General features: G+C 43.9%; 1 protein-coding gene across 5 annotated transcripts in view; it reads right to left on the bottom strand.

Moving 5' to 3' along the window:
* Window positions 1-26,249, bottom strand: part of septin9b (septin 9b) — a 57,422-nt gene that overhangs the window by 10,613 nt on the left and 20,560 nt on the right. For 2 of the 5 annotated variants that reach the window (XM_056585710.1, XM_056585709.1), the window contains exons 3-4: window positions 3,592-3,777; window positions 762-890 (exon numbers count right to left, since the gene is read on the bottom strand). In XM_056585710.1, the coding sequence (XP_056441685.1) occupies window positions 762-890; window positions 3,592-3,777 (315 nt within the window). Of the gene's footprint in view, window positions 1-761; window positions 891-3,591; window positions 3,778-5,492; window positions 6,694-15,678; window positions 16,083-18,983; window positions 19,397-26,249 lie in introns of those variants that run through there. The other 3 variants (XM_056585712.1, XM_056585711.1, XM_056585713.1) reach the window with 3 other exon arrangements.

Here is a 26,249-nt window from a genome sequence, read left to right as displayed (position 1 = left end):
CTGTAACTAATGTAAACACATTTGCACTGGGAGGAATAAAGTGCAACAAAAAAAATCGGTATTAATGATTATGCTGCCGCATTGTGCTGTGCATTTTTTTAATAATAATAATTAAATTAAAATAAAAACTTTTTTCTTATTTTTTTTATTTTTTAAGTGTGGCAATGATTATGCTGCCCCTCGTGCCAGTGGTGGCACGCCTGCCTGGGGTTGCCGACCCCTGTTCTAGACGTTGGCACGTTAACAGACAGGAACAACATATAACGGCCATTTGGGATATTTCTGGGCTTTCGGTGTAGCCGCAAGACAGTCAATTAATATCCATGTCAAGACTTCCTCTTCCGTGTGCTGTCCTTTCTCTAAAGTCAGATTAGGAACTTGAGTCGCAACAGTGGAGATGGAGTTGATAGATGATTTCATTGATCAACCCTATTGTATCACAAGTAGAGAGTCTAACGTTTCTACACAGAAAACACAACAAAACCATATTTTAGAAGATGTTTCAGTTCAAGTCACATTTTGGCTAATCTCTATACACAGATATCAAAGCTTAATCGATAGGGTTAGGGTTAGCCAACGATAGCCAATGGGTGCCGAGATTTTTACTCTACACAGCGACTGACTACTTGCATGTAACAAACCTGTTTAGAAGTCATTGGGGAATGCTACAATGCAGACAAAACCAGAGATACCAAATGCCTGTCCTGTTGCCTACAGTTTCTGCCTCCATATGGGTTTATAGAGATGAGCAGTGGACCCACCATGGCTGATGGACTTGATCTCGATGGTCTGGGGGATCTTCTCTTCGGGGTTCGGTTGCGCCGACTTGCGGCTCACCTTGGATTTGAAGAGTGTGTTCATCAGCGTGGACTTTCCCAGGCCACTCTGCCCTGCAATTGCACCACATAAAAACACGCAATAGTAATTGTATCTTGTACATGCAACATTTTAACCCTGCACAAACACACACCCAACTTTAATTTGTGCAGACTATAATCTGCAACATCCCAAAACTCTCCACCCCGCCCCCCTATAGGAGAGGTGTTAAGAGAATGAGTTAGTGAGTGTGGACAACAGCAGGCCAACTGTAGAGCACAGCCTGCTGGGGAATCTAACAGACAAACACACACACTCAGCTGCTCTGACAGAAGGCATGTGGATTCCCACCAAAATGCCATCGGGGACTGCCCTTTCTCCAGCCTTCTCAACCCCCCCACACGCACACACACACACACACACACACACACACCATTTAGAAGGTCACTTGACCGGGAGTCTCCCTAAGGTGGCAGACACGGCGAGCTGGAATACCTTGTCTGGCTGACCTTCTGCAGCCAGCTCAGTGTGAGCCAGTGGATGTATTCATTACAATCTTCATCAGACTCCAAGTATTGCATTTTATTTATTTAGCTCGATAACTTTTTTTCATTCATTTCAGTTTTTATTCAAATAATTCTTAATATATTCTCTATTCTGCATTCGTGTAACCCACACTGTGAATGTGGAGATAGAATTTGTCCGACACCTAGCTTGGATTTCAAGTGACTGACGTTCCGCAAATAAACCACTACTTCCCATGGGAGGAGGTACCCGACAAACATGTACAGAAAATGCGTAACCATTTGTTCACCGATGTTAGATTTGACCTTCTGGATGTGGAGGTGTGGGTTGTGTGCGCCGATAAACATTCAAGTACAGGCAACGGTCTATCGGGGTCTGACTATGGGGAGGAATGCTTTATAATATAGATTTGCGAAATATTTATTTTAAACAGAAGTTGTTGTCGACAACTTCAAGAGAGTCAGTGTTGACGTGTTGAGTAGGAGAGGAGAGAAACTTAAGATCTTACATATGGGTGTTATAGGAGGGACTTGCAGGTTGGAATTGTATTGAAAATGTTGTACTCTGAATTAATTAAACTTCCATTACGACTCGGCTGTAACTCTGAAATTGAAAGCGTTGAAATAGGCGGTCAGGTTGTAGAAGATGGCTTTTATATAGAGCAGCCGGTTAATTAAAGCAGTGTGACATTTACAGATTTTACTCTATTGGCATCTTTGAATAAGTAAAAAGCTAATTGATTAACAGCAATTTGTCATGAAATGTCACTGGGCCACCTAATCTCTGGTTATTATATTACATTTAATTGGATCATATTACATTATATTTGTCCAACAAAGAACAGAGTTTCCTCTTCCGTGAGCTAGTATATCAATGTGACTGTGCTTGTTGTTGCAAGAAAACATATTTTCAGTGATGAGATTTACCATCTCGCCATATTATCCTCTAGAGATCAGAGCTACAAGAGGACACATGTCAGTACTGCTGGAAAGCTTTCCAACAACAACTCGAATTGGGGGAAATAGATAGGCATGTCTGGACAAAAGACCAGCAAACAATGGTGCATTATCACAAGTCCAAGGCACCTCATCGACTCTCTACCATCATTAAATATTGCTGCACATTCAATCCTCTCCACATTCTCCGCACTTATTTATCTTCACAACAAAACGTTGTCGTGCTGTGGCATCAATCCTGGGTGACATGCCAACATGTTATCTGAAACTATCTACAAAACAAAACAGTACCCCTGCAGGCAACTTCATATAACATGATGCTGTGCTACCTGTGCATCACACACACAATGTGTCTGCTCACATTGAAACCCAAGCATTACTTAGTTAATGTCCCAGACTGGTGCACAGGTAGAGAGAGGGTCACTTTCTCTTTGAGTTATGAAGACAGTAAATGCATATTGTTGGATGTATAATGTATTTTGGTACATAGGGTAGGTACCTCAGTAGGTAAATTATTGATAAGTGGATTCCTTTGTGGAGGGGATAGGGGTTTGTGTGTGTGTGTGTGTGTGTGTGTGTGTGTGTGTGTGTGTGTGTGTGTGTGTGTGTGTGTGTGTGTGTGTGTGTGTGTGTGTGTGTGTGTGTGTGTGCACATGCAGCCATCCATACACGTAAGAGTCTTGTGGGGGGCATGTAATTGGAGTGTGTATTAGTGTTACGTGTGCCTGTCTAGCGTGTGGCATACTTGAGCTTGTCAGAATTATAGGGATACCTATACCATCATCATCACCAACATCATTTAGCCTGCCTTTATCTTGTGGGGGCGTATGTGTGAGAGAAGCTTCATGCTGGTTAGTTGTTAGCAAAAACAACTCACGGAGGAACACACACACACACACACACACACACACACACACACACACACACACACACACACACACACACACACACACACACACACACACACACACACACACACACACACACACACACACACACACGTCTTCATATGATATACCTTGGAGCCGAGATGCGTGTCCATAATTCTAAATGTTAAATATAAATGTATGGAAGTTCATGCTAGGCCTTCATCACAGAGGTGTACTAGTCGAGGTTGAACACAGGTATCTCATCACACTAATCATGGGCTCTGGCACGTCGCCTACATACCCATAATTAACTTAATGAGCTACACCTGTTTCCAGCAGGCTATGAATACTTCTACGATAAAGGCCTCTTGGGCATGAGTTGAGATGATGTCGTTTGTGTTTGAGGTGATGACCATCCAACTCACCAACCACCATGATGTTGAGCTCAAAGCCCTGCTTCATGGCCTTCCTCCTCATCTGCTCCAAGATGGCGTCGATGCCAACGTAGCTGAAGTCGCCGGCGTGGCTCCGCTCCCCCTTGGGGGGAGGGTGGGGCTGGTGAAGCTTGGCGGAGTCCGTCATGTTGCTGTGGCTCGGATTGACCTCTGACCCTGAGGCAGAAGTAATGGTGGTGTTAAGTCTTTGTGTTTGATTTATTTACCTAAATAGGACAAGCAGCTTACAGGACTGGAAGGGGGCTCTCAGTTTATTTCAAAAGAAAAGAAAAGAAAATTCAAAAACACAAGCATGAGAAGAAAATGAACAAACACACGGAAACCAAGGTAACCATAAAAACCATCTAAAGAAAACAAACCACTAATATTATACAAGTATGACTTGATTACTTGATACCTCCGCATGCCTGCGGTCCTACTGTAGTTTCCTCACCCCTTTCAAATCTGATCAACCAGAGGCTGCAGGTGCGGAAAATCGAGTGGCTCCATTCAGTAGAAGCCCAGGGGAGGGAGCCAACACAACTCATAACAGCCACACATCACAACACTGCCTAAAGCCTTTCACAGATGCCCCCCAGGGTCTGAGTGTGCTTCAGTGGTGGCGCAAAAGTGGACTTGTGAGGGAGGCATCCAGAACTTTGAGTTTACCTTTCAGTACAATATTATACAATATAAGTAAAACAAAAGTTTTGCAAGGAATCTGGTGGACACGTGTGCTACATGTTTTCCCCCCCTGGGCTGAAGAGCCTAGTGAACATTTTGAAGCCATCATAAGGGAAGGCGGGGAGGGCCTTGGCTAACACATACTCCTTTATAATAACGTTACGAGCTTACTTGACAGGAGGACGGGGGGCAAGAGGGGAAACACTGTGTGCCAGGCCATCTCATCATGAGGTCACTGTATAATAATTCACTTACTACTCCAACGCCATTTCCCCTGCAGTCGGAGCATGTGGGCTTGATAGAAACTTGGTAAACGGCCCTAAAGAGGTAGCTCCAGGGCCTCGCCGGGCAGAGCGGGGACCCTTAAGACTCAATCCTGACAGAAGCGACCCTGCTTCGATCCTGGCCGTTGTCAATTGCTGCATGTCCTTCCCTCTCTCTCTCCCATACCTTCCTGTTTAACCTACTGTATCTTCATGAATAAGTAAACAAATGATTCTTAATAAAAATCTTAAAAAAACTCAATGTGCATTGGATGTATACGATTTTAAACCATGCCTTTTTGGCAGCAAGCCTTTCACGGGGGGGGGGGGCAAATTTGGCAACAAGACTATCATGGGGGGGGGGCATATTTGGCAACAAGTCCATCATGGGGGGGGGGGGCATATTTGACAAAAAATACTTTCATGGGGGGAGGGGTATATGGCAGGATGTGAGAAGATATGTAGGACGATTATCACAGATACAAAGCTAATGGGTTTATTTCCTGAAAGCAGATACAGACCTAGAACTGTCCTTTAATGAGAACCACTCCAGAAATAAGATAGTCTATCATCCACACTTTAACTGGAGAATCCTATTCACACACAGACAGACACACAACTACCAGCTACTCAAATTCATGGCCAGCTACATTTTTCTTTACCACAAAGTAACTATTACAAAGAAAATAAATGCCATATCTGCTTTCTGACCTCCTGTCTGCCACCACCCCTCAACAACACCATCCCTTCCCACTGCATTCCATGCGTGTCTGTTTGGTCAAACCCATCCGACAGATATGCCATCGCATTGCCCATTATTCAGCGTACAAAACAATGCCATCAAGACAGTGAGTCATTTTTTTGATCAAAAAAGAGGAACCCAGGATTTCAAAATAAATGTCTATTGTTACAAGCCATTGCCGTTTAAAAATCCTGCCATCTTACCTCTGTTGGAATGGGATGACCGAGTGAGGAAGGGGACTTCTTCTCAACGCAGGGTAACAGTGGTCTGCCTTGGGGAAGTGACACTAAGCCTAGTCCTAGATGTGTTACTTTGAGTTTAACAGATACCAACTGGTGTGTGGGTGGAGTCTGATCTTTTTGCACCCTTGTTTTGAGAGTATATTTTGCACAGCTATCGTTTATCATGAATGGAATAGAATAGAGTCACCGTCTCTAAATGCAGCTGCCTGGATATTGTTTTTATGGAAACCTTCCAAGCTGTTATTTGGCGTAACAGAAGAATATTGACTGCTCATTAAACAGCATAGCAGTGAGGTCATTCCGCTTGCTTCTCATGCAAAAAAGGGTTTATTTTCAACAGTTCTCTCTGAAATGACATGTCTCATCATGAGGTGAGTCTAGCGTGTTTCACATGAGATAAAAAACATGCAAGCAACCCCAAAATGCAGTGGAAATCGAGTAAAATACAGTTGTAAAATGAGTTTCAGGATCATTATTTAAGTGCACGCCACCTTTTACATAAAAGGTGCGGAAACACAGAAACCACAACCCTAGCACATGACCTAGACTAGACGACGTTAGGCATCACCACAATGCCTCTAATAGATAAACAGATCCTTGCGTTACTACTTTAGCTTAAATCACATTATCATAGAATGGGCATCCCTCTATGCTCCCTTTTGGGGTCCATTAAGTTTCATAATTTTCTTTCTAAATAAAAATAATACAAAATGCCAGCAAGCCAGTATCATGTGCTGAGGGAAGCCTGAACTTGTTGAATACATAAAACAAAGCATTGTTGACTTTTATTCAGGGGTTTTCACTCAGATTACGCAGACCTCTTTGATCAAGGCCACTAGTACATTCATGTATGTACAACGTAAAATGTAGAATAGACGAGTCAGGTAGACAAGTTGGAGAATAAAAAAATGAAAGACAGGAGAGAGAGAGAGTTTGGTGGCAGCTAAGAGATCTGTTTCCCAGAGTAGCAATTTCCCCCATTTTTACTATGACAGAAAATACAGACCTGACACAAGTTAAAGCCACACCTCTTTGGCTCTATGAGACTTGGTGCTTTGAAAGTGCTGCTAAAAACAGTACTACAGTTTATAGCACTTCCCCTTTGGAAGCGGTTAACTTCAGAGTCTAACAAGGATCCGTAGCCACTAGGTCCCAGATACCTGTAAAAAGCCATTAGACACACACGGACACACGCACACACACACACACACACACACACACACACACACACACACACACACACACACAGCTTCTATCTATAGCACACGGTCGATGTCGAGGACCGACCATGAGTCAGAGATGAGTGCTGCTGGCTCATGATGCTTGTGATTGGATACATTAGCAAAGATAGCTGCACCTGCACTATCATCATACTGCAAGCAATACAATATGTTCTCTTCTACACATCTCAGCAAGTTAATTCCCAGTTAAAGATTAGTTTAAATACCTCAGCAGCTTTAGTCTCTAAATGGAAGGGTTCCCCAGTCCGATAGAGCCAGACAAGACGTTTCCGGCTCAATATAGAGCGTCTTGTCCTGTTCTTAGCCCTCTTGAACTCTGGCTTCCATTTCCCACATCACTCTCTGCCTATTTATTGATTAAGTGCAATCCTGTAGGCACATGCGGCTTGGCTAATAACAACTGGATGTTGTAGAAGATGGATTAGCTAAACTCTCCTAAGAACGTCTGAGAACAAGGGAAAATGTCTACGTCTACCCATGCCCAACGGAGGAGACTATCAAGTTTTGTTTTTGGAAGCTACTCCCTTGACCAGAGAGGAAGCCCATTATCCATTTATGTTCATTATTCATCATTCAATTCTTGATGTTAAACATACAGTAGGGCAGATCCACCGCTGCAACGCTAAGCTCTTCTGGGAGAAGCCCAGAAGAGCGTGCTTCACTTTAATAATCCCATTTAACGAAGACAATCGAAGAAGCACACACATTTACATGACATGATGTCATTTTAGCATGATTTCCCTTTAACTCTCATCCAAGGCCAACTGCTCTCACTGATACCCTCAGTAACAAGGCAGAACGAAGGGGCTGTTGGTTTGGTCGGGTCAGGTGGACGATCAGAGAGGATGGGGGGTGTTTAGACAAATCGTGATATGTCACCTACCCCTGATCCCCGCCACTTCCCCTCCGTTCTGAGTTCACCTTCATAGTGTTGGGTGTGCCAACGCCACAATGTAGATGAAGAAGTGGGAGTAAAGTACAACATTGAGCCCTTGTACTTTATCCGTTTTACAAAGTAAAGATTTGGTCTAATAAATTAAGACGCTGGCCACCGGAGTCCAAACTGCCTCATGTCGTGTGAACCAAAGCCAGGCCAGGCCATATGGTGTTGTTGAATAACACACACACAGACACACAGACACACAATTGTTCTATACCACAAACACCAACTACAAACACTTCCCCACACGTTTAGTGTTTATAACCAGTTTTATTTGTCTGACCAATACACACACGGGACAACATTAGCAGCCGCTTTTCCAACCGCCGCTCAAGAGTCACTCTTTATGACTCACAAATGAAGCCAAGCATTTTTCTATGTCCCCGCACAAAAGCTTTTATGACCTTAGCCATAGCGCTACCTTTCCGGATGAGGAACCTCATTAGGAGGAACCTCATTAGAAGGAACGGGTAGTGGATGACTCTGAATAATATTCATAGCTCTTTCATTCCCTCTTGTTTGCAGGGCAAATTATAACGGTTCAAGAGGCAGATTGAAACACAGGCTGCGACCATCCTTCTCTCCGAGCAGCGGGGCAAAGAAGTCACTCTGTGAGAAAAGATTTTTAGGGAAGGAATATTAAATAAATGATCAGCGAATTCCAACATCCGTGTTCTGGACAGGGCAGCCAAGGCGTCCCTCAGCCGGCGAGCCAATGGATGGCGTGCATTGTCCCGTCTAATGAAAAACAAGTCCAAGGAGCAGCAGCGGAAAGTTGGCCAACAGGTGCCGTAACCAAACCGAGCGGGACTCCCAGATATTCAAGCCCTCGTTCCCACTCACTCGTTTCCAAACAGAATGGAGATCCAGTGCAAACACAACTCAAACTCAAGGAACACAACACTGATTTGTGCTTGTTTCTGTGTCTTTTTGTCCAAAGAGGAGGAATGTGAAAATGGACAACGTGGTGGACTAAGGGCACATGGGTTAGCTCAATTCCTCCATGATCAGAGTGGATCAAACACGCTGCATCTCTGCGCGTGACTGGATAGATCCTGCTAGGTCAACCCCCCCTCCTAAGTATGGCAGGTGCGTTCAAAGAAGGGATACTAACAGTTGACTGGAAGCGTCATGTTGGTCCTAATATGTCCTAATATGGACATGTTGGAAGGAGAACACGGTGTGTTCGTGCATTATGGATGGAAGGACAAGATGGACATGGTACAACACACGTAGGTCCTGGAGTCAAGGTACGTTGTGCCTTGATGTCCAGTATCACAAGAGAAGTTGGTTTTTGTTTGTGTCCATTTCTATATCAGAAACGCATTAGAAATTGTGTTCCACATTTTTTGCGAGAAAAATTATATATTTGTGTTTCAGATATAAAAAAACAAGCAGCCCTTTTGCTTGTGGTTTCAAGAGAATTGTCTAGTTTCCTGTTTCCTGTTTGTATCGGATCAGGGCTAGAAGACATGGCGGTTTACTTTCCTCCTAATTTGATGCAGTCTTAATCACTAACATACTTCATACATCATAGTAAAACTCAAAAACCGTTTAATTATATAGTAGTATAAGTTTTATATAGTATATATAGTAGTATATAGTATATAGTATCTGTAAAATGACGAAAGTATCAAACCAATCCCCTAATACGTCAGGCTAAAGGAATTACTTGGTTTGGATAAAGAGATACTGCCATGTTGATTAAAATAATCTCTACTGCAGAAAATAATGCGGCCTAATCTGCAATCCTTCAAATATTATTAATTCAACCTGGGTGTTCAGAGTATGAACTGCTGCTACCAAGAATAACTGGGTTTTGCAATCATCAAACTCCAAGACACAGAGGGGTTCCCAAGTCAACACCGTTCTGCTAAATCAATCATAGTCCTGCCCTGGATTTCCTCTTAGATGCTTGTTTGAAGCTACAAATCCAGCCAGAGCCAAGAAATACAGCAGAAGAAGAATCTGCCTTGTCTCTGTTTAATAGCTCATAGTCCAGTTCTGCTACAATACCAGGATGCCGAAACATCCCAGAGGGGGATAGTGGTAGGGGGTGGCGGCACACCAGAGAGGGAGAGAGAAGCAGCAATTATGCATTGCACACACAACCTGTAATTTGGCTCTGATGGCCCGCGCTTGGTGAATTGGGTGTTTGATGAGTGATGTGGTGCATAACAAGCTGCTCTGTTAGTCAGGATCCAAGGCTTTCTCTGTTGAGGCTATCTTTGTCACATTTCAGATACTGACGCACCTCTAAAAGAAAAGGCAGCAACAACATTCCAACAAAAAAGGATATTGATAACACTGTTGGGGCCTCCTTTTCGAAGCAAGGTTTACCTCTGTTTACGACTGCACAACTGTTTTGTTTTGAAAATGGATTACATTACGGAGGCCAAAAAGGCTTGTTTCTCCATCTTAAGAGCTATTGGAGAACGCAGGCTGCCAATCCAGCCACCCATCCTATATAGTTAAAGCTATGAGAACAGGCAACATCGCCTCCCCACAGCCTTGTCCGAGTCATGATACGATGGACAGCCCCTTACATATAGTCTGCTTTTGCAATTATATTGGCTCCCCAGCGCCGTTTGTGTTTGTGTTTACATATATACATGCATGTGTGTGAATGCATCCTTCCCTCAATGTTTCCATTTCACACACATACGCACACGGCGGAACATCAAAAGGAAGCATAAAGAATGCTACTAGCATTCTCCATCTTTCAGTCCCGTCACTCATCTGGTCCCCCTGAGAATGCGACCCGCGGCCTAACAGCTTGGAAAGCAGATGGTGCTCTGGCCTGGGCTGAAACACAGCCTTCCACATGGAAACTGCTGGAAGCCCTGATAACGACCCGTTCCAATACACAACTCAGAGAGAGAGGGACAGGGGGAGAGAGAGGGCCAGAGCCAGAGCCGAAGCGAAGGAGAAGGAATCTGCAGGTGAGGTAGGTACACATAAATAAATATAAATAATGAAGTTACCTAGGTTTATTGGACAGGCTTGAGGAGAAAGAAAATTGCAAGAGTGAAAGACAATCGAGAAAAGTTTGGTAGGCCATGATGCCGAGTTAGTTTGGGGCTGAGGGAATGTCAATACTGCACTGGAACAAAGGGAGAGGAGGGAGAGGAGGGAGGGAGGAGACCAGACCAGAGCAGCTAACGAGTATGGAGCCATGGTTGGTCTTGGTGGCGAGTTCCATGGCAGCCAGTCATACTGCTGGCCAACCAATGAAAACACTATAACTCAAGGCCCCCAAGGCATTCTGGGAAACAACATGGGGGGAAAACTAGAAGGTCAGGCCACAGCTGCAGCATATAATGAACTGCAAGAAGACAATGAATGTAAATCACACAACCACTAAGTAAGAAGTAATGTAATGACAGTCTTAAATGTTTCAACACCCAATCGAACACGGGGCATGTTAATATGCAGAACTAAAAAGCTGAAAGCCCACAAGATTAAAAACAATTTCTGCGCAGATGTGGAACACAGCAATTTAGCAGCTGCACACATAATACACTGAATCTCCAAGTCCTACTGTCTCTTTATTACTTAACCCATTTTTAGTTTGGTAATAGATAACTACAATGGGGCCTACTAACAGTCTTCCTAAACACAAAAGACCTGTAAACTTGAAGTCAAATTAGTATCTTTGTCAGACCTCAATTCGTAGCTTAAGGATAGGGGGAAATAGTTTGCAGATGTTTGGTTATTATTTAACGAAAGTGTCTAAAAGTGGTTGGTATAATGTCAAGATCTTGTTAATAAGCTAAATGTGTTAGCTGACAATACATTGTAAACCTGAGCTAATTTGGTATTGATATTATTAGTACTATTTGCAACAAAGGCTGGAAGCTGTATAAATCCAGGAACTGTGATCTCTTAGATAGGAGCAACACATTTTAAGTACTTCCCTATATGTTTAAGATGGTTTGGTTCTCTTTTCTATATTGTGTTTGCATCAAGCCAACCACCGTCATATCTCTAACCAAGATCCTGGGCTTCTGTTCATTGGTCAGAAAAATAAAGGAAAGTGAGAGACTGGATGGTTCTCTCTCCTCCATCCGTTAACCTCTAAGAGAGGCTGCTTTTCAGGCCTAAAGCACTGTGGATCAGTTGAGGCCCCGTGGTCCATCCATCCTGATGCGACTACAATGGTTGCATTCACAATGGCCCCGTGGGCTGTGGACGTTTCCTGTGCTGCTCAGGCCCCTGGCCAGAAGGGCAAGGCCTCGAAATCACAGGTTCCGATCCCCGGAAAAACTGGAGGAGTATATACATGTTGAGTAATAGTACTCACAGTGGTTTTCCTCTGTCGTGTGGCTCTGAGACACAGCCCTCCATACACAGGAATGAAAAGGAGTACAGTGTCCATCATTCATTCATGCCCATAGTACAATGTTGGTTTTGTACATTAACTCTACCCTAGTGATAGGTACAGCTATCCATAGACACAGGTACACAACTACTTCTGCCAATCAGTAGGCTGAATGAGAGTCCCAGTATGTATGGCTGTGTATACCTGCCCAGGAGACAGAGGAGAAACCGGGTGGTGCTGGTGTAGGCATGGGGAGTGGTTCTAATGACGTAGCCTGCCAACGTTGTGCCCAGATTGCTGACCACAAATTGATACAACAGGATCAGAATACGAGTCTGGCCGCCTTGGGACATGGTCAAACTCATTAGTTCCCAAACTTTGACTTTATGTGCACCATTAAATAGGCATCCATATCTTTTCCAGACCACCTTAGAGGAAAATGTTGAAAAATGTGTTGATAAATAAATATACAGAACCATGGCCATGGGCAGTAAATAGTGGAAAGACAAAGTCAGCAACGCTGCCTATGCTCCCAGTGTGTTTATTTAGCAAACACTAATTAATCAAAACATCACAGGAAAATTCTACCATCTTCCAGTCAGGGACTAAGGATGGAAATTAGCCTACGGCTATATTTACAACTTTTTCTTTTTCAATTCATAAATATATTGGTGCCTTTGTAAAAAAAACAACAAACTTCAAAACATTACAATGGAAAAGATACGATGGAATTCTCAGAGAGACACTATTTTTGAAATAACAATGATCAATACATCCTTTTTTTGGGTTATTATCGGCAGTACCTTCGTTTACCAGAGATTGAAAAACACAAGTCTATATTATGCAGTCTCTGTCACAGTAGAGTCTGCATTTTGAGTTACAGATGTGCATGAACACCAGTGACCGTGAGACATGACATTGCCATCCTTCTGCAGACAGCTTTCGAGGTTCCGTTTATTACGAGGATATCCGAGATGCAAGACCAATGCAAATGGGTTCTAATAACAACCAACAGTGCATTCCTCGTGAGGTGCTTTGAAGGATTGCCTCCCCAAGAAATTCCATCAAATTCCAGGGACCAAACTCGCCACCATTAATTACCCATGGCGCCTTGCAGCGGCAGGACAGCAGGAGCGCCGAAACACGGCCCTGGAGGCAGGCGGCGGCCCCGCAGCCAGCCTGACTTCCCTATAGTTCAACAATCCGTCACCTCTGACAGGAAGTGACACATCTGCCTTCCCTCTGCTCCATCATACTCCCCCGAGTATCATGCAGAGAGAAACATAAACAACATCCTTCACAGTTTACTCTCTCTCTCTGTGTGTGTGTGTGTGTGTGTGTGTGTGTGTGTGTGTGTGTGTGTGTGTGTGTGTGTGTGTGTGTGTGTGTGTGTGTGTGTGTGTGTGTGTGTGTGTTACAAGGGGAGAAATTGTGAATCAGGGAATCCATACACACAGACAGAATGAGACAATAGCATTTGCCATCAACTTCAAACATCAACAAAAGTTACCATTGACGACAAGCACGCACATCATAGTGAATATTCAGTGAGGCCCCTCTCCAAAGAACCCAGAAAGAAGCTGCTGATCCGCGATGTTTTGGATGCACTTCCGGCAACAGCACTATATGGCCACTTATGCTTAAACACACACCCAGCTTGTTGAAGCCTCTTCCAGAAGGGGTTGGGATGGGCCACCAATACACACGCAGTTGTAGAACACTGTAAACGGTTGGTAACACAAAACTAGGTTTCTCTGAGCATCTCTCGCTGTGGATCTGTTATTGGACAGTTATTGGAGATGCTATGTCAAATGTGCAAAGACAGTATGCCAATATGTAGGTCTACCTATTGCAACACTAAAGATAATATTTTGGGTTATACTGAAGCCTCGCTAGGTGACTACTATGCTAGACTATGCTACTTAGACATGTTAATTGGGCATGATGCCTTTAAGATCTACAATAGTTCCAGTACTCCATGTCAGAATGGCCCTGTAACGATCCCCAGGCAGAGTTTAGTTTCAGTCACTGAAGTGTTAATTACCAGGTAGCTAATCTGATTAAATGACAATGGTTTGGTGGGTTAGCATACCCCCTGTTGTGATCTCAGAGAATCCAGAATGATCTGCTTCCCCCAACACGTGGCAGCATTAACAACGTTAAACACAACCATTACCAACCTGTGGTAAAACCATCAGTCCCAGTATGCACACACACTGCTCACAGACTAACTGTGAGAAATGAACATTAAACAGGCCATGAAAATGTTTCTCATTGAACAGTAGACATCCGAATGCAAATCAAATGAATTTGTTCTTGAGAGCCGATCCCTTGAGACTTAGAAAGGGAAGATGTGTGCATCCGCTACAAGCCTCAAGACCAACACATGGGCTGGATCTCGGAGGTCAGCTGCTTCATTGAGACGTTAGTCATCAAATAGAGCAGAAGACACGGAGACCAGCATATGATTTTTTTGTAGGCCTACTTTGATCAGAAAGAAGTTTTTTCATGAAAACAACCACCATGATTTGTGTGTTTGACCTCTTGCAGCAGAATAATCAATGTTTAAATACAACCAAATGTATTCTGGCTCATATGAAACCATGTGATAACTGAACTCAAACTGGCTGATGCCCAAATGTTTTCCAAGAGGGTACACAAATGTACACTAAACTCTCAAAGAACTTGATCCTACGTGATCTTTCTCTACCCAAATCCAATTCAATAAACTCATGTCAAAGTTGAGTCAATGGCGGCGGAGAGGGACAAGCTTGGAGACTGAAGTGCATGGCCTGTGTATCTCTTAATTCGCGCTGAACCTGGCTAGCTCGGTGGAGATACAATGGAAGGGATTACCAACATTTCATTATGTAAACCACCAAAGAAATAAGCTTGGCTAGTGTGCTGAAATGTCTAATAGTCTGATGTGAATAGGAAACCCCCTCTCATAGCTCACGTGGCGATAGGTAAGGCTAAATGCAGAGCAGCTAAGTAAAATTTGGCCAGAGCCTCATGAAACAACCAGAAGGGTTAAGTCATTAGCTGCATTCTGATTGGTCAACGCTGGCCTCCATAATATGGGATGGATTGTTCATGCACATTGTGGATCGGGGGGGGGGGGATAAGAACAGAAGAGAAGAGTTGGTTGGAGAGAGAGAGAGGAAGTGTGTGTAGTTTTCAGTGTGTGTGTGTGTGTGTGTGCGTGTGCGTGCCTGCGTGCGTGCGTGTGTGGGGAGGGGGTGGGACCCCCCACCCCCCCAAAACTTTCCCAGACGGTTTAACAAAGAAGTTGGAGACAGGGAGAAGGATAAGAGGGGGAGAAGAGAAGACATGAGAAAAGTAAAAGGTCTACAAGATAAATTACACACACACACACACACACACACACACACACACACACACACACACACACACACACACACACACACACACACACACACACACACACACACACACACACACACACACACACACAGGGGTTGTCTCTTTCTCTCTCAGGCAAACTTTCATAGTTACTTCTCAGCCCTTTACAACAGCACACACAAACTCAACAACAATGCACGCACACACAGAGCGGCCAAACATGACCCACTGACACACTCTGACACAACGGAAACACCGAGAACATAAAAAACGACAACTCACCCAACCCTTCCCTGTGTTCTTGTCTTTCTTTTCCTTCCTTTTCCTCTTTCCCTCTCCTTCTTCCTCCCTCAATCACAGCTACAGCTGGCCCGGCTGCAGAGCTGCTCCACTGGCCACGCCCACACACAGTCATGTGACCCGCCCTCAGTGGATAGCAGCCATTCTGTGGCCACGCCCCTCATTCAAAGACAGTCAATGGGGACACGGCTGTGGCTGCCCATGTGGACGTAAAGGAGGAGAAGACTGTGTGGACTTGTTCTGCGGTGCGGCTTAATGTCTAAGCTCTTCATATTCAGTAGAGTGTGTAGGATTTCCAAACTAAATATTAGGCATGTTTATTTTTGTTGAATGGGTAGGATCGAGAGTGTGAGTGTGTGTGTGTTTTTGGGCAAGACAGAGAGGGGTTTAATTTACTTGTGAGCCTGTGTGTGTGCACCCGTGTGTGTGTGTGTGTGTGTGTGTGTGTGTGTGTGTGTGTGTGTGTGTGTGTGTGTGTGTGTGTGTGTGTGTGTGTGTGTGTGTGTGTGTGTGTTTCTCCATATGTGCTCTCACCCCCACTGCTTTGTCTCAGTTGGATAGAAGGCAGGAGCGGGTTCGATTGTGTGTGGCTTGTGGTTTAAACGTCTGTCTCTCCGTCTCACACACACACACACACACACACACACCATGCTGGTGACTCATACCGGGACCAACACTACCCAGGGGAAAGATGACCAAGCCAGAACAACATTGAGCCCAGAGAACTCACATCTCTATGAGCAGATCCCCGGTGGATACATGCAATACATTGACTTTCCATGTAGTTTCCTTCTTATATGTGATATATGCACCACAAAAATAGAAAAGATTGAAGGACCAAAGATTGTGAGAAAGTCTGCTGCCTGTGGTTTGTGTGATCCTCGTTTGAACTTAACTGTGTGCACAAAATAATGGATTGTAAATTGGGACAGTCTCTTTTAAAGGAGAAGACTGCATAAAATCTGAGAAAAATATTCCCAGAATTGGTAATAGATAAAGTCGATCACATTTCATATAAATAGGAAGAAAAGACGAGGTGAATCAGAAAGTATACAGTTAAACACAAGTTTCTTCCTTTCCACCAGCAGAGTTTCTGTGGTCCAGAGAGCTGTTTTCATAACATTCATCCGAAAGCTTCCTTCCTGTCGAACTGTCGAACCTCTAGTACAGTTAACCCTTCACCCTGGTGTGGGTTTTTTCTGTGTGTGTGCGTGTGTGTGTGTGTGTGTGTGTGTGTGTGTGTGTGTGAGTGTGTGTGTGTGTGTGTGTGTGTGTGTGTGTGTGTGTGTGTGTGTGTGTGTGTGTGTGTGTGTGTGTGTGTGTGTGTGTGTGTGTGTGTGTCTGTGTGTGTGTGCGTGTGTGTGAATGTGTATATCCCTGCACCTAAGGGCCTATTTACATTCAATCTTGATATTCTATCCCCAGAGAACGCACAATTCTCTGATTACGGCTGTCGCAGTAACAACATGGAAACCATTCACTCCATTCAAGCCAGGGATCCTCACTCAAACACAAACTAAATGGGCCGTGTATCATTCAGATCACAACTTCCTGGCTCTGATCACAAACCAAGATATACACAGGACACGGGAGGAAGCTAAAAACTATTCAGCTATGAAGCTATTCAGAAAAACAGCCTGCGTCATATTCATTTGCATGGCAACAATGTTGAACATTTGGGCTGGTGATATACAATACTAGACACCACCCCTTATAATTCAGAATGAGCACTTTTATCAGTGGTCGTCTAACTGTGTGTACATCACAGTCATTGAGACATGAACCGTTGGTTTGAAAGGACATTAACCGTTGGCTTTAAAACAACTGGAATGGATTGGCCCTCTGAGTAACTGGAGATGCAGAATAAGCCAGCAGAGAGAGTCGGTATGCCAGCTGCCCTGGAAAGCTCTGTGATTGGACCAGAGGTCAGGGTTCATGATTGGGTTAGGTCGCCCAATCAGAGCGGAGTACACATGGAAGCGTTTAGAAGAGGCACCTCTATGACTGCAATGTGACTCACTTACTGATATCCCCCCCAAATATCCATCTAGAGAGAGGGGCATGATAGCAGGAGACTAGATAGGGGAGAGTGAGCGAGATGGAGAGAGATGGAGAGCGAGAGGAGGTAGAAAAGGGAGAGAGAGGGGGCAATGGAGGAGAAGATGGAATAAGGAATGAATAAGTCTAGATACAACAAGGAGTTGAAGAGGGAGAGATAAGAGCTGAGGTGATGATGGAGATGGGGGATCTGGATGGGATGCTGGAAGGGAAGTGGGGGGAGGGAGAGATTTGCGAGAGGAACATCTGTCGTGGCCCTAGCTGGCGGCGGCTGGGAAGAATAGTGTCAGTTGGAGACTTCCTGTTGTGTGTTTCTGCTGAACTCGCTCTTCCCCCGTGGTGCAGATGGAGACAACAGGTGTGATTCGATCAACAAAAAAAAATAAGATACTGACCTCCTGAGGGACATCTTCGGAGTCCACCTCTAGTGAGCCATGTGTCCACACACGCACACACGCAGATGTAGTACACACACATAGACACACACATCTTTTTGTTTGACGTGGATAACCTTTTGTACAACGTATCTTCCTTGTATAAAGTTTTAATGTAGTCCTACCCAGACTATCGTTGTGTATCTCTATGGTTCAAACCTATAGAAACATACTTTTCAAGGCTACTTAATGGCACGTCAGGGCGACATAACTCCAGCATGGTTTAATTGTACACACAGGGAGAAGATATAGGACAGTTGATATCTGCCCTGAGGATTAGTTTGTGTAAAAGTATGCTTATGGTTTCTTAACACCTGATTTAAATTCCCAAATCTTCCTCGCTGGAACAATTATGTATGACGAATTGGACAATTATAACAGAGACAGAGAGCAGATGTTCTTCCATACATGCACAAACTTTCAAAACAACAACCACTTTATCAACAATGGCACATCTGGAAACCAAGGCATCATTTCCATGGTCACTCGAATCGGCACGAACACAGTGAACCCAGCTAGTCTGCTCAGAAAATAAAACTACCAGCGAGTCATTTAGCACATCGGCATTGACCGCCCCATGAGATTAAACACAGAAGAAGACATTAACTGGTGTCTTTGGATGTTGCTGCGCATCCATTGTGGGAATTTAAAGAGGAATCATCATGGCTTGACATAATTGGTCTTAATGCGAACCACCTGTGCAGACAGTATTTAAAAAAAATCACTGCGGTCTCTGTGGAGTCCCGCATTCCTCCCCCGGCATGAAGAAGCGCAAACCATCCAGCGGATACTCACAGAGTTCCTCCTCCGGCCCGTAGTTCATCTCAGCGCACATTGCCGCCATTTTTACCCTTCTCTGGTGGTCTCTTTCTCTCTCTTGTCCCCAAGCTGGCTTTACAAATCAAATCAAGAACAACAATCCCCCTGCTCTGGAGGGGAAATTGATTTCACAGATAGTTCACCCGCAAATCAATGCCTTGGCCTGAGCGGCTCAGAAAACCTCTGGATAGTGTGGCTGAGGAGGGTTTCAGAGGGAGAGAGGGAGGCCCTAGTAGAACACTGCTCCCTCCACGTTGTGAACTCTGGAGCTTCTCCGGATGACAGTGTAAACAGATCTGTTCTTAGGCGGCGTTCTCCTGGGGAATCCCCGGCCCCTCGCTCAATGTTCAGACTAACATGGGAAGAACTGTATGGGAGGGAGACGGGGGGCCGGGGGGGGGGGGGGGGACTACGACTCCCCGAAAATAAATTCTGTAGGCTAACTCTTCGTGAAGTCTTGCTCTGTGTTTCTAGAATCGTCTTTTGTCTTTTGTTAACGACGAGAATTGAGAAAGGAAAGGCTTTACTTGAATCTTTATTCATTGTGATATAGAGCAACAAACGATTCCTAGAATAAACATAAAAGTTTGTGGTCGAAGAGTGAGAACTTTGAGTTGTTCCCAAGAGAGAAATGTGTCCACAAACATGACTCATCCTACAAGAAGAATTTCTTACAAGAACTCAATGCTTTATCTTTATTCAGGGCTGTCCCTCTGGTACTGTCATGTTAGCTGCTGAGTACACTCTCCAAGCTCAGTGCAACTCATTAGAGATAACTTGCCCTTTCCCCCAAATCCTCAGCTGTGCTTCTTCTATCAAGCCCCTCTGTTTGACACTCCTCTGAGATGATGTCAGAAGTTATTTCAGTTTGAATATAGAGAAGGGGGGAGTTTGAGCTATGGAGTCCAAGAACATAACCACCTGGAGGGTTTCAATTTGAAAGGGCCAAAGAAAAAAAAGCATAATATTTGCTTCGGATTGCATTTATTTGTGGCTAAGCATTATGCCCCCTTACCCTTAGGCTCAGCTCAGTGAGCATCCAATGCTCTTTCTACATGCTCAGCTACCCTAGCATAAATGCCTTAGGAGGTGGTAGTAAACAAGGGAATAACATGCACACCGTCCACACCGACATTAAGCCTTTGTGTACTGAAGTCAGGAACTCCTCAAGCCTCGTCAGCCATCTTAAAAATAACAAAGCAGTGTCCCCTCATCCGGTGAGATCATCGGCCAGGACCGTAGCTTTCCAACCGTCTCAGCTCCAGCTGGCCACAACCATCGCTGCACAATAAAGCTCTTCTAGAAGGCAATCAAATCTGTGTTGTAAGCAGTACAAAACTGCCTTAGTTGTTCGTCTGTTGGTCCACCACACAAACACACATACAATGCAAAAACACACGTACACACATGCCTGCACGCATAAAACTGTTAAACTTTAAAGGCAATCTTGCAATCATATGAGCCAGAACTGCAAAGAGTATCTTGTGTAAGCTGCACACAAACAGCACATCAGATGTGCCCACATGTCCAAACTGACGCATGCGTAGGCACATGCACACATGCAACCATGCACACGTACACACACACACACACACAAACTTCATACACTACCCGGTTTGGCAGATGGTACTATGGCTGCACACACAACCATCTGTCCATCTGCTGAGAAACATGACTAAATGGGTAAAATTAACACACACAGGCACCGCACACACACACACACACACACACACACACACACACACACACACACACACACACACACACACACACACACACACACACACACACACACGCACACACACACACACACACACACACACACACACACACTTGTCATCAACATGGGGGAAAATATTTAATGAGCAACATGTAAACGAGAGTACAATAAGATGCACTTAAATACAAACTCGAACCCATTTATGACCAACAACACTGGAGCGACCGGTGGGATTTCACCAGTACTGCCACGGAGATGTGAGGTTTGGTCATGGTTGTGCGAGACGAAGGGAAAGTGAGACAAGCGGATACAGGAGATGAGTGCGACGGAGGCTTTGCCTCCAGAGACGCTAGATTAGAAAAGATCTTATCTACCCTTCACTTCCATGGCCAAACAACTATCTCTCTCCCCCTGTGTGCGTGTTTGTGCGTGTGTGTGTGTGAGTGAGCGTGCGTTGAACATGTGGCTGTGTTTATGTTGTGTTTCTGTAGATATGAGTGTTATCTGTGAATCGGTTAACAGCCTTTGTGGGTATCCGTGTGTGTGTGTGTGTTTGTGTGTGTGTGTGTGTGTGTGTGTGTGTGTGTGTGTGTGTGTGTGTGTGTGTGTGTGTGTGTGTGTGTGTGTGTGTGTGTGTGCTGTGAGGACTCATATTAGTCACAGAATGATTGTCAACACAGTGCAGTTCATACTGTGCACCTGGTGGGCGTCTACATACATGTGTAATGGAGCCTGTGTGTGTGTGTGTGTGTGTGTGTGTGTGTGTGTGTGTGTGTGTGTGTGTGTGTGTGTGTGTGTGTGTGTGTGTGTTTGTGTGTGTGTGTGTGTGTGTGTGTGTGTGTGTGTGTGTGTGTGTGTGTGTGTGTGTGTGTGTGTGTGTGTGCAGGCTTGGAGGATGGGCCATATCTTTACTATGGCTGTGGGAGTAGTGGGGACCGCAGAACAGGACGTAGGTCTCCCAGCATCGGTGGGAAACGTCTTTAACCCCTGACTCTCACCAGAAGCTTAAAGTAAACTGTATATTCCCAGAGCCAGAAAGCTCCACATGTTGGGGGAGAGAGAAATGTGTGTGTTTGTGAGTGTGTGCGTGCGTGCCACACACACACAAAAGTGTTTGGGACAAAAAAAAAGCAAGGGGAAAATTTCCTTTCATCTTAGATAACTCAGCTCAGAACATATTTAACTAATGAATAACTCTTCTTTGAGTCATGCTTCCTGTGTAAAACCATCCGAGACCAGAAGCATTATAGGCCGGGAGTTTATATGTTTCTCGTTTATGTGTTGTATTCTTATCAAACCAATGGGTCAACCATTCTTTGAAGGCAATAGAACTGTAATACAATAAATATATACATTTCTCCAAAAGAGTCAGATGCTTTATAAAAGCTAGGTTGTATGCAAAACCTGGCAAAGATAGAAATGTGACGAGACACAAAACTTAAAAAAATCGATGAAGAATAAAATAAAGATCAAGTGTAGAACTGGTGAAAGCTTCTCTTACCATTTACCGTTTTAGCATTACATCATCTGCCTGGTTCAACCACATTTCACCTGTCCCACAGTGCCTCCTAGTGGCGTCTTAAGGACTTGCTTGCAGACTGAGGCTAGTCAGACGATGCATGTTGAGGATCTCCAGCTATTTGTGATGCATTATTATGGATCCCATTGCTTTTCATTGTAAGACCCGCCCACACTTCACGAAATCACACAGTGATTGGAGACTCAACGCTGGTCTACAATACTTTTAAGAAGCCCACTGCTTTCCTTGGTAAGGTCTCTCGACCACGCTGCCCAGAACCACGATAAGACTGGCTATGAGAGGTTAAGGTAGAGCTGGTTAAGTTTAGATTAGAGATGGGTACGTGTAGGTAGTTGGTAAGAGATGGTTAGGGTTAGAAAAATATTTTAAAATCTTATAGTGTGGGGCAGCCTTAGACAACATCTCCACATGTGATGGGCAAAACACCAACGCTGTAACATCTCTCTCAACCTCTCCCTCTCCCTCCCATTCTGCCTCTGAGTAATGAGCTGTCAGGTAATGCTGACTATTAGTCTGAGATCAGTCCAACTTGGTTTGAATGTGAGAGAACTTGTGCCTCTCCTTAGGGTGTGTATATTTGAATGTGTGTGTGCGTGTGTGTGTGTGTGTATTTGTGTGTGTGTGTGTGTATTTGTGTATGTGTGTTTGTGTGTGTGTGTGTGTGTGTGTGTGTGTGTGTGTGTGTGTGCGTAGGCGTGTGTGCGTGTGTGTTTGAGAAAGAGGCTGAAAGAAAAGACAAGGACAAACAGTATAATAAAAAAGGTAATGTGTTAATTTGTATATTTACATGTGGAGAGAGAACTTAGCTCACATTAGCCTTCTCCTGAGTGTGTGTATATTTGAAAGTGTGTGTGTGTGTGTGTGTGTGTGTGTGTGTGTGTGTGTGTGTGTGTGTGTGTGTGTGTGTGTGTGTGTGTGTGTGTGTGTGTGTGTGTGTGTGTGTGTGTGTGTGTGTGTGTGTGTGTGTGTGCACATGCCCTTTCCTATGACCCGCGGATGGAGACAAATCACCCAGTGTCCCTGGCTGGCCTTTCTCCGCCTTCAGAAGGTCAGTTCCAATGAAAGACGAATAGCTTCATTTGCTCCATGGTCCATAATGACCAGACCCAATTAGAAAACCAATTCACGGTTCTTCCAGTTCATCTTATTATTCTAGGCACCGGGAAGGAATTCCATATCTCATTTCTGTTGGGTTCAAATCAGGGAATTGTTTTCTTTCTCAACAATGTCTAATCAGCCAACGGGGTGTGGCTCATTTCCAGCGTTTCCCAAAGCTCTCTCTGTTAGTTATCTCTCTCTGTGTTAGTTAATTCTCTCTGTGTTAGTTAACTCGCTCTGTGTTAGTTAGCTCTCTCTGTGTTAGTTAGCTCTCTCTGTGTTAGTTAGCTCTCCCTGTGTTAGTTAACTCTCGCTCTGTTGTGCTCTCTCTGTGTTAGTTAACTCTCTTTGTGTTAGCTAGCTCTCTCTGTGTAAGTTAACTCTTTCTCTGTTAGTTAGCTCTCTCTGTGTTAGCTAGCTCTCTCTGGCTTAGTTAACTCTCTCTGTTAGCTAGCTCCCTCTGTGTTAGTTAACTCTCTCTGTGCTAGTTAACTCTCTCTCTGTTAGTTAACTATCTGTGTTAGCTAGCTATCTCTGTGTTAGTTAATTATCTGTGTTAGTTAACTCTCTCTCTGTGTTAGTTAACTCTCTCTGTGTTAGCTTGCTCTCTCTGTGTTAGGTAACTTAGTTAACTCTCTCTGTGTTAGCTAGCTCTCTCTGTTTTAGTAAACTTTCTCTGTGTTAGTAAACTCTGTGTTAGCTAGCTCTCTCTGTGCTTTGTATGGTACGCCGGTACGTGCAAGTCGTAAATTGTTTACCTCCCATCTTTCTTGCATTATTTGCTGAGGCATGTCCCCTTTTGGTCGTACTAGCTTTCTCATTTCTTATTGGCTAGTCATTGTAATTGTTAGCTACATTAGCCTCTTTAACAAACCAGCTCGAAAACAAACAATAGGCCTACAACTTTAAATTGTTGTGCACGGTCTTGCACAGCAAGACCGTGCAAGGCATAAATTGGTGACCGGCATAAAGTAGCAATGTAATCAAGTGTGCAAGAGCATTTCAAATCTAAATTAAAATCACCAACGTGATACCAATACATACACATATATTTTCGGGCACCATTTTTGTTGACGAGTAGTACAGTCAGCCTCACTGAACTCGCTCTACTTTCAGAATAGCGAGCGGGACAGACCAAAAGGGGGCCTGCCTCAGTGAAATGCCGCAAAAAAGCTGGGAGATTTGCGACTTACGACTTGCATGTACCAGTGTACCATCCAAATGGATTACAGCAGAGGTCTTCAACACGGGGCCCGCGGAGGTACTGCAGGGGGTTCGTAAAAGTTTTGGTTGATTAGACATTTTTTTATATTCCCCGGCTGCAAATTTTTCCACAAATTGAAATGTCTTTAAATACACAACATGAATCCAACACACTAGCCGCGTTTACATGGACACTTCTGATCCAATTTCTAATCGGAATAGATCTACTCCTATCATGCGATCTGAATGTACTATATATGGCATTTACAAAAGTAGTATGCGTACGTTCGTATGTCTCTCGCGCACACCTGACACATCTGGACCAGCGGCGACATTTTTATGCATTTGATTTTAATGAAAGCCCAGCAGGAGAGAGCTTTCCTCTGCCTGCTCCTTCAATTAAGAAGGACAGTACAGCAACGTCAGTTTCTCGTCCGGTCTTTATATATACCCCCTCCTCCGCCGCAAACAAGAGGTATTTGGATGAGAGTGCGCAGCCAAGACTGTTTGGAGAGAGAGAGAGTGCTGTTATTTAAGGGATAATGTACAGAACGCCCGTCATTATCAGAAAAAATAAGCGATCAGCAGAGAAATAGTCCGCCAAAGACGCTTAGCAACTGGACACGCTGGGGTTGATAAGTTACCGGACTACTTGCAGAGTGATAAGAAAGACGTGAATCAGGCAAAAAGATGACACTAACAAGCATCACTAATTTTCGTTTCCACATTTATGTTTAAAAATGTCAATTTGAATAGCTTTTATGCATGATTACATGCAATTGACAGACATTGTAGATCTTGGCAGGTATCAGTTTATTATGTTATGTTATGTTTATGAATGGCAGTGGCATGGCCACCCTACTCACTGTACCTTGCACATGTTTAAAATAAAAATATGAATATATGAACCTGTGTATTATTTGAATATCTTAGTATTGAATGCAAAATACATGGCACTATAGGACCAGTTTAATATAAAACACAAATTTATACAATATATAAGTAGGGGGTCCCCGCTCCATCTTTCCATCAGTTCGGGGGTCCTTGGCCTGGAAAACGTTGAAGACCCCTGGATTACAGCATAAGATAGATCTCTCTCTGTGTTAGCTACCTCTCTCTGTGTTAGCTAGTTCTCATTGCTGGTCAGTCCCACACATGAATGATGCTACAGCCTGACCAAAACCAGCACTGGACATCTGCAGTGAACATCCACCAAGTTAAGACACACGAAACTCACACTCAAACTTAACATTGCTATTAATAAATTATTGTTAGCTTCAGTGTTAAGGAAATTCACTAAACTTCTATGTGACACATCTGTGTCTCAAATTGGTCTGGTAACAGTACATCTAGTGTGCTTGAATAAAGCTCATTTTAGTAGTTATTGCCACCTTTCTTCTTCCAAATGTAATTTGATTAGCAAGACAAATTCACTTTAATGTGTTTGATGTTTTCTTAAATGTGATATTAAGACACCATTTTCGGCCAATACAAATAGTAAATTCTTTAACCACAGTTATTCTGTACTGCTTAAAAGGTTTGTACACATCTTAGATTAAAAAGTCAAACAGTATAGTAATACTGAGGGAAAAATTATGGTTGCATACGATTGTTTATGTCACAAATTAGGAACCGCAAACATCTCCCTTTATTAGAAGTACTAGTATAAGTAGTGGTCTTA

This window comes from Gadus chalcogrammus, chromosome 3 (assembly GCF_026213295.1).
Source record: "Gadus chalcogrammus isolate NIFS_2021 chromosome 3, NIFS_Gcha_1.0, whole genome shotgun sequence".
In the NCBI taxonomy this organism is placed as follows: domain Eukaryota; kingdom Metazoa; phylum Chordata; class Actinopteri; order Gadiformes; family Gadidae; genus Gadus; species Gadus chalcogrammus.
The sequence above is the reverse complement of the archived record's forward strand: the minus strand, read 5'-3'. Positions and strand labels throughout refer to the sequence as shown.